Genomic DNA, 21087 nt, shown 5'->3' with positions numbered 1-21087 from the left:
CAGCAGAGACAGGGGGAGAGAGAGAGAGAGAGAGAGAGAGAGGGAGAGAGATCTGAGGCAGATCACATGACCCCAGGTTCATTTTGTTCAAAGAGAGAGAGAGCGAGATAGAGGGAGAGAGGTCTATAGTATCTATCTGATTGGTGTCTGTGAGTGTGTGTGAGTGTGTGTGTGTGTGTGTGTGTGTGTGTGTGTGTGTGTGTGTGTGTGTGTGTGTGTGTGTGTGTATGTATGTGTGTGTCGATGCGTGTTTATGTCTAAGCTCCTGGAGGTGGAGGATGGGGTCGGAGGTTTAGGGTTGGGTCGATTTAGGGAAGTGCAGGGTATGCAGCTTAGGATAGTTTAAGGTAAGATAAGGTAGGACAAGGTAGTGAAGGGTCGCGTCAGGTAGATGGGGTAGGTTAGGCTAAGGTAGGGTCAGGTAGATGGGGTAGGGTAGACTATGAAAAGGTGAGATAGGTTAAGGTAGACAGGGTAGGGTCAGGTAGATGGGGTAGGGTTGGGGGCTTTAATCAAGCTGGGTGTGGGGGGGGGAGGGGGGGGGGGGGGGTAAGGGCCCCATGGTGCCCGAGTGTCTCTGGCATCAGCTGCCCTAAATCCGGGGGGCTTTAGGTGGAAAAATCCGCCCAGGGTAGCAGCGCGTCAAACACACGCTGGAAATAGCTGCACACGGAGTTCTGCTACACCCAACACCACACGCAGCTGGTGTTTCAATTACCCGACGCATCAGAGCTTAATGTTATCAGACACAACTTTAACCGGTAATTTAGTCATTTACAATGGTGACAGGACACGTATGGATCGCAGCACACTCTGCAATGCACTGTTGTTTGAATACACGTGTAGCATGTTTCATTTAGCTCTATATAAATGCTAAACACACATGTATAGAGCATATGCATCGATTTTATTGATGTTTCTACAGGTCTGCTCTACACAGACTTGTATCTATACTGACACTCTATGCATTTATATTCATCACCTGTAGCCATCCATAGAGCTGGTTGACCGCTACCTGTTCATCGGGACCGAACAAGGAAACTAATTATGCTGAGGATAAAAGCTAAAGGATTCCTGGAGTAAACATGTCCATAAATCCCAACATACTGTGTAGAGTAGACACACAAACACACTCTCACACAAGCACTCTCTCTCTCTGACACACACACACACAAACACACACACACACACACACACACACACACACACACACACACGCACATACACACACACACACACACACACACACACACGTGTACACTGGGTGTAGACGGCAAGGACACGCAGATTCTTTGAGTGTTTTTATTTAAAATGTTTTCAAAGGAAAGAGCAGGAAGTTTTGATGGAGCCAGGTGAAAGTGACATCTAAAACAGAACTTAAACACGATTTATTTTCCTTGTCTTGAAGATTTCTTACATCCAACAGACATGTAAGACAAAACAAAATATATCAACAAAAAAGTCACACTTTTTTTTCTCTTTTGGCCATCATTTTTATATAATTTACAAATCTAGTCTAGTCACCTCTGACCTTCTTTAAGACATGCTGTCATTGCTGTTGCCACGGCGACAGTCCTCAATACACACCAAAGGAGACCGTCAAATTAATTACCATTTATTGCTAAATTTAGATTAAAGATCACTTTCTTTTGAAACACTTTCATAAACAATTCCACTTTTCTTTTTTTTTTAAACCCATAAATCGACGGTGAGTATTAACGCTAATATTTGTGAGAGAACAGAATTTTGTGTTTTCCGTTTCCGAGTATAAAATTGTTGTTGTTTTTTCCTTTAGAGTCGATAAAAGAGGGTGAATGACCAGAGAAGGTGAACGTTGTGGTGTACTCATGACCCTAGCAGTGTCACAGAGCTGTGATTAGCGTTAAATCCTTTAGACCAATAAAGAGGAGGAGGAAGAGGTAAGTTACAGCAACGTGGTGTTAAAGCAAAACCATCGGCGTGATTGATTTTTTTTTGTCATTCTTTTTGCGTTTCTTTTTCGTTTTCCAAGCGTTTTAATAAAGGAAGCATTTCAAGAGGGGGGGGGGGGGGGGGGGGCCGGGGAGGGGAGGGGAGGGATTGGGCACGGGATTCGTCTCGTCTATAACGGGTTTTTCAAAAGGAAACAACACACAGCATGTTAAAAAAACAAAACAAAAGTGAACATAAAACCAACTGAAAAGTTTAAAAAGTATGGTTAGGGGTGGGGCGTGGGTGAGGAGTGAGGGGTCGTGTGGGGGTGAAGGGTCGTGGTGGTGGGGGGGGTCGATGGTGGGGGGGGGGGGAGTGGGGGAGTCAACAAATAAAAATGCAGCAACACACACACGCAATGTTTCTCTGAGAACAACAAGCACAACAAGCACGACATCAACGACAACATCAACAACAACAGAGTGTATATATTCCATGTGGGAGAAGTAAAAGTTGGAATCGGCCCGCTCCCGAGCGAGGCGTAGGGTCTGCTTAGGTCCAGTCTGGTGGAGGAGGGGGGAGGGGGGGGGAGGAGGGGGGGAGGGGGGCTGTACCTGCAAGCCCACGCGATGCACCGGCCAGACCTAAGGAACCTTGAGGTAGATCTCTGGTCACACTGACCTCAAGAGAGAAAACAACACACAAACTAACTAGCTAGCTAACTGACAAACCTCTCCCGAACCGGCCCGTTCTGGAAAAAAGATTCCGCTCAAATTATTTTTTGTAACGTCGGTTGTCGCTTGACAAGATAAAAACTAATAAAAGTTAGAAGAAAAGATGCAGAGAATCATTTTTTTTCTTCCTCTGGCGTTTCCTTGTGTGTTTTTATGCCTTTCGCGTTGGGGTTCTTGGATGTATTGCTTTTGTACTCTCGCAGTGGTTATTAATACCAGGAGATCGGGGTGGGGTTTTGGACATTTCCGTAAACACACGATGTGACGGATGGATTTGAGTATGATTCTAGCATAAGCTAGTTGTAAGCTAGCATTGGAAAGAGAGTTTGTATTATGGGATTTAATGTGACATGAAGAAGGCACCTTTTCCAATTTTTTAAATCCTAGATTTCCTAATAAAAATGGTTATCTGCATTAGCTGTTCGTGTCGTTGGAAAATATTTTGACTATGCAAAGCTACTTCATGACAACTGAAACAAATAAAGAAAAGAAAACGTAGTTAAGCAAATTATAAAACTTAAAACTTGAGTGCAAGCAGAGTGTTCAATACCTCACAAATAAAACTCACTAAAAATCATTTAAAAAAAATGTCCTTCACATAAAAAAAAAGAAAATATTTTCATGCATTTTTTTGAAAGATCACATCACACACGAGGAAGTCCTATTGAATACGTTTGGGAAGGAAATAAAATGTACATGTGGTCTCTTATCAAAATAAACCTTTGCTTTTAACTCTCGGCTGTCATCTTGTTGAGTCTGTTTAGGATGTTGGGGGTCTCCGTTCTGAAAGAGAGTTCTGATTGGACACTTCCTGTGTCACTCAAAGTCAGAAGGGGGGGGGGGGGGTGGGAAGGAGCCTGGCGGAGCTGTCAACCAATCAGCAGCCGGCAGGCATCCACCCATTGTATCTCAGGGCGTCGTCTGACACTGAAAACACACAAACACACACAGTCAGAGGAATTAAAGAACCACTGAGTTATCTAACGCACCACCACCCTCATAATCAACACCACCACCACCACCACCACCACCACCACCACCACCACCATTACCATCAACCCCATCGTCCCCCCCCCCCCCCCCCCATCATTCCCACCCTCATCCTCGTACTCCGCTCCACTCATTGTGACGTCCAATCGTCCAATCAAACGTCCTGTGCCGTATACCAATATCCATTCTTCCATCAGTACACTTAAACGAAGTACACTACCCGCACTCACTAAGTGCGCTAATTTTCAGATGTCAGTGTTGTTCCAAATCGAATACTCCGTGGTGCACCGACCGGAATTTACGATCACGACTGCCGCCGCGGCTCCTCCCCCGCATAAACATCCCGCTTTGAACGGTGAACTCTTTACGCCTAGCAGCTATAAAAAGCTATAAAAGCTATAAAAACTACAAAATGACTCTATTAATGTAGGCTAATGGAAAATGCGCCGACGTTGGCTCAGCCTGGCCCTGCCCTCTTCCGCTACGTAGCTAAGATGGCTGCCGTTGAGTACGAAAAGTGTACATCGCCGCACACTTTGACCGTTTTGAGTACACCATCCGGGTGCTTTCAGTACACCTATTTTCGCCCGATCTGAATCGGAACGCCCTACGTACTGAAACTTAGGCTAGTGAGTACGGATAGCATGGATATTGGAACACGGCACCTTTGTTGGACGGCGAGCGCTGGTCATGTGACGCGGGGTGCGTACCTGGGGTTACTTGCTGTGTTGACTGTAGGGGGAGGAGTTATTGGAGGAGCTCACTGGCTGCTGTGAGCCGTTGTCCTGATTGGAAAACAAACAGACAGACAAACAAACGTTAATGATGGCGGTTCATCGCCACGGCAACTGGGTCTTAAGACTGTTCATCAATTCGCCGCGGCAACTGACATCATGTCGTATCGTTTGTCGTCATGGTGACTGAATGACGGACTGTTCGTTCCCGTGGCGTCCAACTGTAGGACTATTCATTACTAAAGGTGCAAACTGATTTTCATGTGTAAAATAAAATAGCAACGCAATTAAGGTCTATATATCTGGTTACAATTGTAAAGGGTTTTACTTTAATTTAAAACACATTCATTTATCCTAATAAAAGGACTCAAAATTACATCATCATCAATATCATCAGAAAGTGTTAGATGTACATATTTATTTGGTTATATATTTTATATTCTTATCCTATTTTTTAGGTTGGTAGGTCTGTGAGTTTACTGGCTGGAATTATGAATGCTTGGATATGGGGGAAAGCCCAGTGCATGATGGGATATTGAGTCAGACTCACGGGTACAGGCTGCATGGCTGCGTACTGGGGCATGTAGGCTCCAGGGACACCAGCATTAGCAGGAACATACTGCAAAACAATCACAACGAACACAAAATATTACAAATTCTAAAGTTTTGAACTCTACTGTGAATCTATATGTCCTGGATTTTTCCTGATTTCAGCATGTGGAAAAGCTTCCAAATACATCACTGCAAAGGGTATAAACTCCACATCCCAGAATCCTCTCACCGTTCCACTGTTGCCCAATGACAAGTGGCCCATCTGCTGTGCGAGCAGCGTTGAGGGGTGCAGTGGCACGGAAGGGTCCACAGGGGGCGACATCACGGCAGCCTGCGGTAGAGAACATAGCGGCTGGTTAGGGTTTTCACGGTAAGTGCTTTCCACATTAAAACCCAAACCAAACAGTGTTGCCAGATTGGGCGGTTTACCACCCAATTGGGCTACTTTTGATCCATTAGACTGGACATTTATCCTTGGGCTGGAACATACAATTTGAGCCGGATTTCAATTGATTATTATAATTTATTTTACAAATGTCAATCAAAACCAATAGAGATGAGGTTGAGTTGACGTTTCGATTTAATCCAATATGTCACTATTTAGTGGTGGGCGATGGGCACCTGTCCAATAGTAACTGGGGGCGAGGGAGGGCCGTCAGACCTCTCCCTCTGCCCGTATGCTCATGTCGAGAGAGAACTACTGGTAGTGATTGAAATGCTAACATCCTTTTATTGTCTGTTTATCGCCTCAATGTCATCATTTGTGGTACCGACACCATATGACAGCCCAGGGGGATTTCTCAAGGTTTTCCCCCTTTTGATTGTCAACGGTTCTGGCTCTGTTTCTGTTTTTTGGGAGTTATAGACGGCGCACGTTTTGTCTCTCTTGGTATAAAACAAGTTTAAAACCTGTCCAGCCCCTTTGTCCAGGCCCAGGGCTCCGTAGGGAATCACATAACCTTCCTTTGAACACGAGGAACTTTAGGAACGTATCGATAATAGCAATAATTGATGATATAAACACACCTTAGACCTACCAACGCATTGTTAAGTACAGACCATGTGTAATAAATATTAATATATTAATAATATAATGAAAATATATATATATTCTGTTAATATTAATATATTAATGAATGTGTTCATCTCCAGATTTTCTTTTAAACAATTATATATGTATATGTATAGAAAAATATATTTGTATATAGGCCTACATATATAAATTATATATATATATATATATATTATATATATATTAGACATGATTAGAACAAAATAATACGTAGAGTAAAATACTTTCTTCTACATCAGCTGTTTGCTTTGAGGAGAGTTTGGTTCTTCTCCCATTAGATACGAATCTGGACTGTACCATTCTCGTTTACAGGAAGAACGAGTACAGATACTTGGAATATTCCATCACTTAACCAGTCATAAGACTGTCTCTCTGACCCAGGCACTTCCTGCTGCCAACAAGAGGGGATGTGTGTGAGACAAGAAGAGATATAGTGTGTGTGTGTGTGTGTGTGTGTGTGTGTGTGTGTGTGTGTGTGTGTGTGTGTGTGTGTGTCGGGTGTGTGTGTGTGTGTGTGTTTGTGCGTGTGCGAGAGAGAGAGAGAGAGAGAGAGAGGAAGTAGGAAAGAGACAGAGAGACGCCTTGTATGTTTGTGTTTGTGTGACAGAGAGATTAAAAGAGAAAGAAGGAAATTGAGACCGCTGTTTAGTGTGTCTGTGTGTGTGTGTGTGAAAGAGAGACGGAGAGAGGCAAAGAGATAGTTAGAAATAAATAATGAAAGAGGGACAGCGATTTATGGTGTAATAGAGAGCGAGGAAGAAAGAACGGAAGAGACATGTTTCATGTGGGAGAGAGAGAGAGAGATAAAGGATATATTAGATATTGAGGTGTGCAGTGTGTGGTATGAGGGCTTGGAGGTGTTGGACAGAAAAGTGTTTAGTAGCTCAAAGTAAATAGTGGTGTCTCAGTCCGGAGGTCAGAGGTCATGTCTGTCGTCTCCTTACCGGGTGCTGAATGATGTAGGACGGATGGGCAGTCCACGAGTGATTCTGCACCTGAGAGAGAGTGAGAGAGACGTACAGTGAGATACAGAGACAAAGTTACAGAGATAGATAGATTGATACAGAAAATACACAGATAGAGATACAGCGAGAGATAGATACAGAGAAAGATAGTTACAGCGAGATATAGTAATAGAGATACAGAGAGCGATAGAGACACAGAGATACAGAGACAGATGGAGGCCTAAAGATAGAGATATATACAGAGAAAGGTAGATACAGTGAGAATAGAAATAGAGAGAAAGCGATATAGAGATAGAGAACCAGGGAGATACTGAGATAAATAAAGGGACAGATAGAGAACGATAGAGAGAAGTTGTAGAGATAGAAGAGTTATAGAGGGATACAGAAAGGCTGTAGAAAAGGAGGAGAAAGATTAAGGGAGAGAGACAGAGCGTACACCGTATACCGAGTGTGAGAGGATCATATTGGTCATGTGACCCCGGGTGTCCGACGGCTCTGCTACCTGATAGGCTGAGAGGGGGGCCATGTAGTGTGACATAGCGGGCTGGGCTGCCATCATCCGATTGGTCAGCTGGTACGGAGAGGGATAGAACCTAGGAACGCATAAGATAGCGGTTAGCTTGTTAGCGTAGCGGTGAGAGGGTTTGATTTCCAGACGTCTGAGAGTTCGGAGGTCGAAGAGTCTCTCCACTCTTCATCGTACAGTAGACGTCCTTCGTTCATCGCATTATTCTAGTATTCATTCACGTCACTTCTGATGAAAGCCTCAGCCAAATGACTTTGTAGCAGTGAATAGTAGAGCTCCATGCAGTTGGAGACCGCCTTCCTCAGCAATTATGTTACAAGTTATTCTCAAGTCTTTCATAAATATATATTTATGAAAGATTAAAAAAATCGACCATGTTATAAAAAGAAAGAGGATGTTTTTGATGATTCAAGTCGTTGTTGTGAAAGGGCCGATGTGCAACTTCTGCTCTGTCATTACAGGCCTTCTGCCCCTCGTCTTTCGAGGCTGCAGGTGTCACTTCCCTCCACCAGGTGTCATAAAGGAGCAGGCTCGCTGTAGTAGCGCTGAATAAACACCAAGTCAAGTCAAGGCAAGTTTGACATACTCCTTTGTCACAGTTAATTCCCAAAGGGCCAACTTCTAGTAATCTGAGGAAATACAGGTTCTATGTCATTTATTAAGGTCCTATACTGGCTAATGGACTCACAACTACATCCGTTATCACGATAAATGCCTTTATTACCAGAAAACCGATCAATACTCTTAAGATGTTATACCATCTGATCTATAAAAGTGCCAAGTGTGTCCTTATTTAGAAAATACCACAACTGAGAGAGAAAACTGGGGTAAAATGCTATTTCTCTTTGTAGCATTTCAGCCAAGTAAGCAGGTTATTTAAAATCAACACAAATAAGCTTACAAATACAACTGGAGGCAGAATTCCCTGATAAACCTGTGGTTGAATCGAGGGCTGTCAGCGAGCTAACATGCTAACGGACTGGTATGATAGCAGGGAGGTTATAGCATGTTATATACAGCTGCGCTTAGTCCACTTCTATAGTGGATGTGTTAGATGTGTTAGAACGCTAGTATTTGAAACAATATGTGCTAAACCTTCAGCCATATGTTCGTTGAGGACACCTTGAAAACTGACTTTCAAAATAAGAGCCCGAGACATTTGCTTACTCATTATTATTATGCGACAAATTATGCGACAAGGACTCAAGCTTTCCAAAGTACAGACCGACCGACAGGAACTCATTTGCAGTCTAGTCTTCGGTGGAGGCTGAAGTAAATATTCAGTTCACCTGAGGTCAGAAATGTCTTCAGGTTTTGTTTTATTTGAATCTGTTGTGGTGTGACTACATCTTGCTAACAGGTAGGCTGAGGACACTGTGTGCCTAGGGCCAGGGCCTTTAAACAACAACTAGACAACAGCACACAGTTAAACCATAACCTACCCGTTCTGCATCGCTAAAGAAGAGGGGTCGTAGGTCAGCGTCATGGCACCCTGAGGAGACAACAAAACAGAATTTAATGATTCAAAAATAGTACTCTAATCACTGGCATTGTTTCTCCCGAAAATTGTTCTCCCCTCTTTAATTTTTTTATGTAGATTGTATTGATTTATGGCACATTCTAGCGTACAGCTTAGTGCTTCAAGTGATCAAAAGTGTGGTTGGCTGGGTTAAAATGAACATCCCAACATATCCCTGAGCTGATCAGGCTGGCCTAGTAAGAGAGCATTCCGCGGGTGCAGTCCGTCCAAAATCCTTTCAAGATGAAAGCGTGGTGGGTCTGATCTACCACACGGATGAGACCGCACTTAACATGACCCATGACACCTACTACTACTTCTGGTAGTGTGGTTCCAGTGCGGGGGTCCTAGTAGAGGTCAGGTTCTAGACGTGCGGTTCTAGGTGCGTGGATCCAGAGCTAGAGGTTCTAGTAGCGGTCAGATTCTAGACGTGAGGTTCTAGTAGTGGTCAGGTTCTAGACGTGCGGTTCTAGGAGCCGGTTCAAGAGCTAGGGGGTTCTAGTAGCGGTCAGGTTCTAGACATGAGGTTCTAGTAGTGGTCAGGTTCTAGACGTGCGGTTCTAGGAGCCGGTTCTAGAGCTTGAGGTTCTAGTAGCGATCAGGTTCTAGACGTGCGGTTCTAGGAGCCGGTTCCAGAGCGTTGGGTTCTAGCAGCGGTCAGGTTCTAGACGTGTGGTTCTAGGAGCCGGTCCCAGAGCTAGGGGGTCCTAGTAGAGGTCAGGTTCTAGACGTGCGGTTCTAGGTGCGTGGATCCAGAGCTAGAGGTTCTAGTAGTGGTCAGGTTCTAGACGTGAGGTTCTAGGAGCCGGTTCCAGAGCGTTGGGTTCTAGTAGTGGTCAGGTTCTAGACGTGCGGTTCTAGGAGCCGGTTCAAGAGCTAGGGGGTTCTAGTAGCAGTCAGGTTCTAGACATGAGGTTCTAGTAGAGGTCAGGTTCTAGACGTGCGGTTCTAGGAGCCGGTTCCAGAGCGTTGGGTTCTAGTAGCGGTCAGGTTCTAGACGTGAGGTTCTAGTAGAGGTCAGGTTCTAGACGTGCGGTTCTAGGAGCCGGTTCCAGAGCGTTGGGTTCTAGTAGCGATCAGGTTCTAGACGTGCGGTTCTAGGTGCGTGGATCCAGAGCTAGAGGTTCTAGTAGCGGTCAGGTTCTAGACGTGCGGTTCTAGTAGAGGTCAGGTTCTAGACGTGCGGTTCTAGGAGCCGGTTCCAGAGCGCGGGGTCCTCACCAGTCTGTGGTCCCCGTCTCGGGTCCAGGTGCGTCCGTTGGGGACGAAGGGGCTGTGGGAGTGCTTCTTCCTCTGGCCGTCAGCGAACTTACACAGCAGGGGCTCGGAGGGCGCTGGGGGGACAGGGGAGACATCATTATAAAAACGCACACACACACACAGACACAGACACACACAGACACACACACACACACACAAGGTACCAGGGACCTTGTTTAAAACAGTGTCTTCAATTTCTCGTCATCTACAAATTACAAAATGGCCGTGAGATTGAGATGCACAGAGAGATGCTTCCTCCATCCAACCAGATTTCCCTTCTGGTTAGTAGGAGTCCAAGATCTAGTCATGGTGGACCACTGTCACTACTACAGTCCATCCAGCATCACTCGACCGTAATCGGTCGACGGCAAGACCCAATCTTTGACGGAAGCGCATCACGAGTCGCATGCTCAGCTCAATGCGTAACCGACCGACGTCATCAAGTGCTGATGCATCCGAAGCACCGCCGTGCTGTGCCTACTTCATAACGACCCCCTTGCCAGCCACTGGCTGTCTCTAAGCCACGGCTCATATTAGCAGGCTGAGCCCTCGGTGAGACATTGTGCCTTATGTGTTTCTGTACTTAGGTCGAAATTCAAAAAAACGATTGTAGAATCGTTTCATTCCTCTCGTGTAAACCGGGCCACAGTGACTCCCAGGGTGACACCCACCCTGGGGTGACACCCACCCAAGGGCGACACGCACTCCAGGCTCTTTCCCTCCCCCCACTGCGGCTGAACTCATGCTCACCCAGGCTCCCTGCAGCGGTCTTGATGAACTTGCCGTTGAAGTGGGCGATGACAGCGTTACACTGCTCGGTGGTGTCCATCCTGCTCAAGAGGGGGAGAGAGGGGGGGAGAGAGAGGGGGGGGGGGGGGGGGAGAGGTTGGACCCTGTTTTCTGTATTCATGTTGGCTCCAGGCGTCATGCTAGGCCAGCGAAGCTAAAAATGATCCTGACTTAATGCCTCATAATCCGGGAAAGTATTATGATTCTCAAGCGATGGAAGGTTATGATTGAATGGATAGCAATCGTGATGGGAATACATATGTCTTTTTAATCCTCACGGCTGTTGTCTTAAGAGTGGGAGGTCAGATGCAGGTCATGAAGGAGCTGGTGAGGTTTAGTCGTCAGGCTAAAGGATGCTTACAGGAAGACTGCAGACACCGGGGGATCTGTGTTCAGTCACACCGGGCTACTCTGTACGCTAGGATACTCTGTACGCAATAATGTGTTGAGTAATGCTAGGCTAACCTGTATGCTAGGATACTGTACAAGTTATACTGTGGTGAGTAATGCTAGGCTACCCTCTATGCTGGGCTACTCTTTATACTAGGATACTCTGCACGTTATACTGGGGTCCGCAATGCTAGGCTCGTCTGTATGCTAGGATACTCTGCACGCCATACTGTCAGTATAATGCTAGGCTACCCTCTATGCTGGGCTAACCTGTATGCTAGGGTACTCTACACGCTATACAGGGGCCAGTAATGCTAGGCTACTCTGTATGCTAGGCTACTCTGTATGCTAGTGCAATCTGTATGCTAGGATACTCTACACGTTATACTGTGGTCCCTAATGCTAGGCTACCCTCTATGCTAGGCTATCCTGTATGCTAGGATACTCTACACGCTATACAGGGGCCAGTAATGCTAGGCTACTCTGTATGCTAGGCTATTCTGTATGCTAGTGCAATCTGTATGCTAGGATACTCTACACGTTATACTGTGGTCCCTAATGCTAGGCTACCCTCTATGCTAGGCTATCCTGTATGCTAGGATACTCTACACGCTATACAGGGGCCAGTAATGCTAAGCCACTCTGTATGCTAGTGCAATCTTTATGCTAGCTACGCTGTATGCTAGCATACTCCGCCTGCTACACAGTGCTCAGTGATGCTAGGCTACTCTGCGCCAGGCTAGCAGCCGTTAACTCTGAGTGGGTCGCGCCGCGGCGCCGCTGCTGACCTGGCGAAGCCGACGCCCCGGCTGTTGCCGCTGTAGTCGCGGAGGACGCGCGTGGACACCACCTGGCCCAGGGGCTGCAGCAGAGCCTCCAGCTCCTGCTCGTCCACGGACAGGGGCAGGTTGGAGATGTACAGGTTGGTGGGGTCCTGCTCCTGTTGCTGCTTAGGGGGAGAAGGAGGGTGGAGGGGGGGTGGGGGGTGGGGGGGGGGAAGGTTAAGTTATTATTCAACATTATGTTTCATTGCCCACAGTCCTATTGGTATTGGAGTGTAAGTACGGAGAATGTTATATTTAACTGAAGGTTATGTAAACGGCTAGTGTTGGTGTCCTATCCCACAGTGTTGTTGCACAGTGGAGTGATCCAGTGTGAATCCTGCGTGACCGTGAGTAATACGATGCCACTGACACAGTTGAATGAAGGTCAGTGTGTTGATTAAACATCCTTATAGACTTCCAGGGGCACAGCAGGCTGTCCGCTTCTCCCAAAACCTCAGATGGTTTCATATTTGTATAAGAGTGGGAGGCAAACACACACACACACGCACACAAAAAAAAGACACGCATATACACGCATATACCCACACCCACACACACACACGCACACACACACACACACACACACACACACACACACACACACACACACACGTACACACACACACAAAAAGACACGCATATACACACACACACACACACACACACACACACACACACACACACACACACACACACACACACAAAAAGACACGCATATACACACACACACACACACACAGAAACACGCGCATACGCATGCACACGTACACACACAGCCGTATGAAGACAAACACACAGCCATATAACCAGCACACACCGTCGCACGCATGTACACACACACAAACACACTTTCCCTCATCCCCCACACGCGGCGCCTTGGCTCCTCTAAGGCCTCCTGCATGAGCCGCAGGACGGGGATGTAACCTAGCGACCGTGGAACACAAACTGTGTTTCTACCCAGCTCTGGGCCAATGGCAGCCGCCGACAATGTCCCCCCCCCCACACCCCTCCCTCCCTCCCTCCCTCAAGAGGAGACCGGTCTACATCGGTGATTTCATAGCACGGCATAGGAACGCACACCAGGGAGGGGACCAGGGGAGCACGGGGTGACCAGGAGAGCTCCTCGACACGGCGCCCTGGGTGAAATAACAGGCTGGATGTAGACGCACCTCGCCGCTCCCTCGATCAATAACACACGCCACCGCCGCCCGCCCTCGGCGCCATTTTGGTTTGCCTTCGTTTAGTTGACTCTTGAGTGTGTCTTATCATATGCCTGGATTTACTTTTGATGATATATCAGTAAGCATGGATGATAATATTACATTTTGGGGGAAAGTATGATGTTGATATCGGGATCTTAAATATTATAATCATGCCTTTGAGCCTTAAATGAACATAAGAGTTCGTTTAAAAAGCTAAAAGGATACATACGTGTGTGTGAACAGCTCTTAATGTAAAAAAACAACAACTGTAATATCAGTTTGCATGGATAATACCAATGCTACTGTTCGATCATTCCCCATTTATTGGGGAGGGAAAGTAAAAACCTTTTACAACCATCAAATGTCACATCAGGATTTTCCTTTAAATCGAAACGTACAAAAAGCGAATATTAGATATCCTGAGGAAATATGAACAAAAGCAATACTGGAGATCCAGTTTATAATATCGGGCAGCATCGCCGGTGCCTCTAACGTCGGGGTTGCTACCTTCATAACTAATCTGTACTAATCTAGGGGACTGTGCTAGCATAAAGGGCTGTGTGGTATGATGGGGGAGGGGTTGGGAGAGGGGCTGGAGCTGGGGGGAGCTGGTGTCCCATCAATGTGTAATGTCGACTGGCAGATTAGTTGGCAGAAAGGGATGCGACATCTGGTTTGGGCGGTGAATGGAAATGGGGTCAGAGGAGAGGAGCCTGTCAGCTGAGCCTGTGTGTGTATGCTCTCGCTGGCGTGTGTGTGTTTTAGTGTTTAACTCTGCGTGCCATACAAACTCAGCAGCACACAAATAAAACACACACAAAGCAAACATGCTTGCGTACAATATACGGGGCACTACCTGTATGCAAGCGTACCTCAAACACACAGACATACACACACACACACACACACACACATACATACAAAAGGCACACAGCTACACCGACAAACGCACACACAGAACTAGCTAGCGTTAGAACTAGCTAGCATTAGCGGTAGCATACGCATGCAATCTCACCTTGGCCATCTGGGCTTGGATCCCGCTGGTTTTGAGAGCGTGCACGGCCTTGAGCGCCGCCGCGGGGCTATCAAAGTCTATGAAGCCGTATCCTGGGAGTGTAACAGAGCAGTGCTCACTTAAAAACCCTGCTTTGAGTTAGCCGTCTCGGCTAACATGCTAAGTTAGCCACACTGCATATCTGCTAATGCATGCTAAGCTAGCCACACTGTCTCTTCCTATTAATGCTTAATTGGCAGCAATGTCTCTGCAAATAGTAGGCCACCACGTCTCTGGTATAACATGCGGAGAAACCCAAGCTGTCTCTGCTCATACATGCCACATTGACTCTGTTAATACATGCTAAGTACGCCATCCTGTCTCTGCTAATACATGCTAAGTACGCTATCCTGTCTCAGTAATACAGGCTTGGGTACCTATTCTGACTCCTCTTATGCATGTTAAATTATCCATAATGTCTCTGCTAATATATGTTAAGATAGCCATGCTGTCTCTAGCTAATACATGATAAGTTAGCTATGTTGTCCTTGCTAAAGCATGCTAATCTAGCCAGGCTGTTACAGCTGTTACATTCCATGTAAGCCATTCTGTCTCTGCTAATACATGCTATGTTAACCATGCTATCACTGCAAATATATTCTAGCTTGGCTGAAGTGTATTTCCTAATACATGCTAAATTAGCCAGGCTGTCTCTGCTAACGCAGGCTAAGTTAGCCGTACTGCATCTGCTAATACATGCTACATTATCCAAGCTGTCTCTGCTAATAGATTCTGTAAGCCGTGCTGTATCTGCTACTCCGAGCTATGTTAGCAACGCTGTTTAACTAGAGATGAAGGAACAAGAGAGATGGAGACAGTAGGCTAGTTAGAGAGCACTGACCTTTGCATTTGTTGGTTGTCTTGTCTAAGATGGCCTTAGCTGACTGGATCTTTCCATACCTGAGAAGAAACACACATTTGATTACTACAGTCGAGTCTATAGAAGTCTGCCATTATCCATGCCATTATGTAAAGAACTATAGTACCAAAGGTTTTAAATTCATAATTTGTTTTTTTGGTCTTTTATTATTGTGTTCAGGGAACCTAAAAATAGGAAATTACATTTCCAAAGTACAACCATTGTAGTAACAACATATCGTTTTATAATAACTTGTACTACTGGTGGTCCCTCTTTTGTTCCCTTATTTTATACATCCTTTTCTGTGCACGGTCTATTTCCATTTAACAATATCCTCAGATGAAGTGAATGCGGACATGATAGCGTAAACCACACATCGTTCAGGCCAGCACGTGGGTGTAGCTGACGCTTCTCCGTGTAAACCGGCCAGCTTCCTATCAGAGGGACGGGTTCACACACACCTTTTCTGCAACAACTGGTATTGGCACTGGCCCACAGAAGTGCTTACATCATCAGTCAGACCTGGTCGCTATGAAAAGCTCTTTCATTTCTGCTTTGTGCCGGTCGCACACCGCTGGGAAGGGGGAACAAAACACGAGCCGGCGCGCCAATAACAGCCGCTGCTGCCGTTTGCATGGCCGCCGTCCTCTCCCAAGCGCCTGTAATTCAGCCCAGCACCGCGCACGCTCGCGCACGCACGCTCACGCGCACACACTCACCCCTGCTAATTACAGGGCTGCTCAGCATGCTAACTAGTAGCCGCCTATGGCTCCGCTACCGCCTCTCTACCTTAATTAAAATCACACACACACACACACACACACTACCCCGCTTTTATCATGGAGGACCTTAATGAATTAAGCTCTCGCACACAGATGTTTATAGTGTTGTTTTAACTGACAGAGCGATGGGGGGGGGGGGGGGGGGGAGAGAAGGGGAGATAGGGAGAGAGAGATAGAGCGGGAGATATATATATATTAGATCGTTTTCATTCCAGACTTCCCTTACATTCCACAGCAGAAAGATCCATCATAAAGAGAGATCCAGATTACAGAGTGAGAGACAGGGTGTGTGCAGATATTTATGCAGGTGAGGTGTGTATATATATATATATATATATATATATATAAATATATGTGTGTGTGTGTGTGTGTAACTTACGAGTGTGTGCGTGTGTGTGCAAGCCTGTATATATACACTTGCCTGTATGTTCATGTTGTTCCTATGTTGTATATATACTGTAGTTGTACGTTTGTATATTTGCATGCCTGTATGTTGTATATATACTGTGGGCGTACGCCCATGACTGTACATTGAATGTATACTGTAGATGTACATTGTGTGTACACTGTAGGTGCATGTGTGTATGTCCATAACTGTACATTGAATGTATACTGTAGATGTACATTGTGTGCACACTGTAGGTGTATGTGTGTGTATGTCCATAACTGTACGTGGTGTATATACTGTATGCGTGTGTGACACGTACTGCTGGCAGAGTTTGATGAGGTCCAAGTCGGTGGTTGCCGGGGGCAACCCCCGGATGTACAGGTTGGTTTTACTCAGCTGTTCCCAGCCGGTACTGCTGCTGTTACTGCTGCTGCTGGGGCTGGGTGGAGTCATGGGGTAAGACTACAGGAAACAGGAAGCACACAGGAAACGGTCACACACTTTTCCGGTGGCTAATGCTACAGTGGGCTCAACAACACAGATCTCCTCGATGTTAGCATGGAAGGGCAACGTATTGGACGGGACAACATAAATATATAAACTATTTTTATTCTGTCGCTGGTTAAGTGTAGTATCCGCTGTCACATTCAGGAAGCGGCAAGAGAGTTAGGTAGGATGATGACTCATGTGGATATGATGACTCAGCTGTTCGGCACTTCACTGGAAATTCAGGAAACTACATCCGTTTATTGTAAGGAGAATTACAGATACACACATTGGAGTTTAATAGGCACATACATTCCACACAAGTGAACGCACAAAATTAGACACACCCGCATTCATCATAACATACACATGAGCACACAATATTAGACACACATGACATACAACATAAGACAATCATTAAAACCCAGTATTACACAATGGACACACAATATTTGACCACATTAACGCACAACTTCTTAAATTTAAACACAATATTAAACACAATACTACGTCATTTTATACAGAATAACACATTTCATGCGGTTAAATAAAGAGACCCAAATAGAAATTGGCTCATGTGTATAAACATGTAGAAACACACACACACACAAAGTCCTAGTAGCCAATCACAAATGACATTTATATCATGCATACTGTAGTCTAGCGTAGTTAACATGTGAATATGCCATCTCAATAAATGAAGGCATTGAGGTTGTTCATCCACATTGTCAACATGACAGGGCCACTTAGTCACTCAACCGATCGGCAAAATACAAACACAGCTTTTTTTGACAAGCATTTAGCCCAGCCTTGCTCCTAGCAACAGACTAGTATTAGACCATACTACTAGCACTGTTGTAGAATCCACCAGGGAGGCCTTGTCCCATAGGTTAGTGTGAAGTGCACGTGCAGGAAGGCCTTATCACGTAGGTTTTTGTGAGGTGAACGCGCAGGCCGGTCGAGTCACATTGTGGTGTGTGCATTGTCTATTAGTTCAATACATACAGGCAGGTCTAGTACGCAAGCCCTGAGCAAACAAAGAAGGGTCATGTCTCATTCTGTTCAAATACATGTAGTATTAGTTAGGGGCGGGAAACTATTGATTTATTGAGATTTTTTGCTTCCCAAATACTAGTATCATCTGGTGGACTCAAACATATATTTTAAGAAAGAAAATGTAATCCAGAAACGTTATGTAATTTTAGGATCCTTTCACACCTGAATTTGGAACATTTTGATCCAGTTAAGGAGGGAAGGTGCTATGTTCTTGCATTTTTCATTTGATTTGCGTTCCCAAAGGCCTTTGCCGAGTGGCCCAAACGATGTACACACATGTTTTACTGTTGAACGGGGTATTGGATAGAAAATATGAGGGGAAACTCATAACGCTTCCTTGTTGGGGACAATAACAATGGATCAACCTCCTTTTGCTTTAATTATCACTGGGAGCTGGGTGCTACGAATTAAAAAATAACGGAAGAAAGCTAACAGGATAAGAGCCTGGCGGGGTTTACGTCGGCTAGCAAATAATTTTATCGTAGGAAAAGTTCCCGTATCCCAGAGCCCTCCTACAGAGGGCGCTATACTGTATACTCCTATAATAGATTCCCATTATCTATGTCATCATGTCCTGTTCAGTCACATTCATGTGTAAAACAATGGCAGACTTTTACAGACCTCTAGAACCCAAACCTCAACATTGTACCCATAGGTTAAAAGAAGAACTGGCACAAAAAATAGTAATATCGTATCGCAATTTTTATAGAATACCAATATTTACCGAATCGTAATATATATCGTATCGGCACTTAAACATCTTTAATAAATCTTAGCTTGTCGATAATAGTTTTCTATGCTCTGTTCATCTGTTCCCGTTGGATATTCAGACTTGTAATGCTTATGTCTTGTACCATTTTTGTACCATTGTTGGACCATCCTGCCCACCATTTCAGGACTCGATGGAACATAATTTGCATTATCTTCACGCCATTGGTTAAATACAATTTACTGAAGCCTGGCCACAAATCAAGTTGCAGGATAAAGGATTGCAACAGGATCCTGATCGAATTTTTTTAACATGCATCAATGGTTGGGAACTAAAACGCATATACAAATAGCCCAACAAGGCTAAATTAATGCAGATCTTAATCCTAGCACATTCTTCAATAACGCTTTGCGGTTTTATTAGAAGCATCTCCCATCTTAGAAACCAGAAATATTTATGGGGGTCACTTGGGTGACTGTGTGAGTAGGTCACTACTACTAAACTTAATATAGCCCACTAACTTTCTTGCTAAATCCCATACCAACACACTGAAACACACGTATACACACACACAGATACACACATTAGTACACAATCATACATAAATACACACACGCACCTACACACACACACACACACACACACACACTGAGACACACACAAACATCAATACACACACAGACACACATCAATACACAACCCCACACATCAATACACACACACACACACACACACACACACACACACACACACACACACACACACACACACACACACACACACACACACACACACTCACACACTAGTTAGTTCCTGGATGACGTCAACAACAGTAAAACAGTGTCAAAGCTGGAATAACGTCATTGTAAGATCCCATGCAGGAAAGCATACTGACTGATTGTGTTTAATTTCACACTGCTGTCTTGCCGGGCAACGAAAATGGTTAAATGTGGCCGTCTTAAACCAGGACTTGAATGACCTAAAAAACACTTACTGGCTCTTATATCAGATTATTGGATCCAGTAAAACGGATTATGTATCTTTACCCATGACAGACACGAATATCACCTGTTATAATCGAGTAACAGCCTTGAATAAAAGCAATGGGCACCACAGAACAAATAAAATAACACAATTAGTAGGCTACAGAGGGAGGTTCCTTGCCAAATTGAAAATGAAGATTGATAACCTGTGACTATGAATCTGAAAGCCAAACGTCCAACCTGTCCATGTCCATGTAATTGGGTACATGAGGCCGTTAAACGTGGCCTATACGATTTAATAAATAACATATCGCTTAACGACGACATTAGTGGTTTTCTCTGATCTCTCTGGCATCCATGACAGGAATGGTATGGGAAGAGATGGGAAGGGGAAGTCATCTCGTCCACACATATGGTCGGATCATCCATGGCTGTTACCACCGACCAGTGTGTTCCCACACCATGAAGATGGTATAAATGAGTAGTTTTAGTGCTGTGTAGTCTTTGTCTGAGCGAGAGGGATTGCTATTTAGAGGTTATATTGCAATATCTCCTCCGTGTGAGGCAGAGAAGGGCTTTCCAATGTCATGAAAGGATTAAGTTATTTCAGCTTTTACTGCTCATCAAAAGCCCATCCTGGAAGTCTCCGAGCAAAAGAGAGCGATATACACAGATAGGGCCCGGGTATTTCAATGTTTTGGCCTACCTGCTTTCGATTGGTAGTCTTCAACGGGTTGCCTGTATTTGCAAAGATCATCCTGGTGGTTAGTTGTGGTTTATTTTTCCTAATTAGAGCAGACACACGACACACGGACGGTTTTCCTTAATAATCCATCCCGCTAAAACATCCGCATCGTTAAAAATATACCCTCAAATCAAGCTTAAAGGAGGACCCTCCCTAATCTACATAGGCACTGACACATCTATATATCTCCAGATGAATTGAAACGATGGACCGAACCTACGGTCCCGTTCATTGATCTACGACGTCCTGCCGACGGCTCCAGAGTCCCCACCTACTATAGACCGTACCATCTCTCCAGCGAAAGGGGTGCCCGGGCAAAATACATTGTTGTCCCGGTATCATTTCGAACATATTATTGTTTTTTTCAACCTGGAAAATGTCAAAATGACTAGTTCAATCAGTCCACGGGACTGTTATAGACGAATAATAGAGTCGTGGTGTGTATTTATCGTCAAATGTATTTTGCTACACACCGAGCGCTTTACAATTACTCTGCTCCGCGCATACCAAGCATTCCTGGCGCCCCTTTCCCCCTCCCTGTTGAACCCCTCCCCCAG

General features: G+C 45.1%; 1 protein-coding gene across 2 annotated transcripts; it reads right to left on the bottom strand.

Moving 5' to 3' along the window:
- Positions 1-1288: 1288 nt before the first annotated feature.
- Positions 1289-20787, bottom strand: rbms1a (RNA binding motif, single stranded interacting protein 1a). Of its 2 annotated transcripts, none has more exons than XM_030376723.1 (14): positions 20492-20787; positions 16871-17013; positions 15364-15422; positions 14484-14575; positions 12231-12391; positions 11014-11093; positions 10225-10337; positions 8927-8976; positions 7461-7551; positions 6938-6988; positions 5151-5252; positions 4920-4988; positions 4346-4420; positions 1289-3572 (listed from the first exon to the last, which is right to left on the bottom strand). In XM_030376723.1, the coding sequence occupies exons 1-13, from the start codon at positions 20540-20542 to the stop codon at positions 4352-4354; spliced, it is 1131 nt and encodes a 376-aa protein (XP_030232583.1). In that variant the 5' UTR covers positions 20543-20787; the 3' UTR covers positions 1289-3572; positions 4346-4351. The 2 variants fall into 2 exon arrangements, with proteins under 2 accessions (XP_030232583.1, XP_030232584.1); XM_030376724.1 differs by having other exon boundaries at positions 12231-12388.
- Between the last annotated feature and the right edge of the window lie 300 nt (positions 20788-21087).

This window comes from Gadus morhua, chromosome 14, assembly GCF_902167405.1.
Source record: "Gadus morhua chromosome 14, gadMor3.0, whole genome shotgun sequence".
Classification (NCBI taxonomy): domain Eukaryota; kingdom Metazoa; phylum Chordata; class Actinopteri; order Gadiformes; family Gadidae; genus Gadus; species Gadus morhua.
This window is presented reverse-complemented; position numbering and strand designations above follow the sequence as displayed.

Bases quoted from the DNA above. Each gene is read 5' to 3' on its own strand.
- rbms1a (XM_030376723.1), bottom strand. From the start codon at position 20,542: ATGATCTTTGCAAATACAGGCAACCCGTTGAAGACTACCAATCGAAAG. The intron at 8,977-10,224 runs GTGAGGACCCCG...TTGTCTCCTCAG, and splicing joins GAGACGGGGACCACAGACTG to GGTGCCATGACGCTGACCTA. The intron at 6,989-7,460 runs GTAGCAGAGCCG...ACTCTCTCTCAG, and splicing joins CCCCCCTCTCAGCCTATCAG to GTGCAGAATCACTCGTGGAC.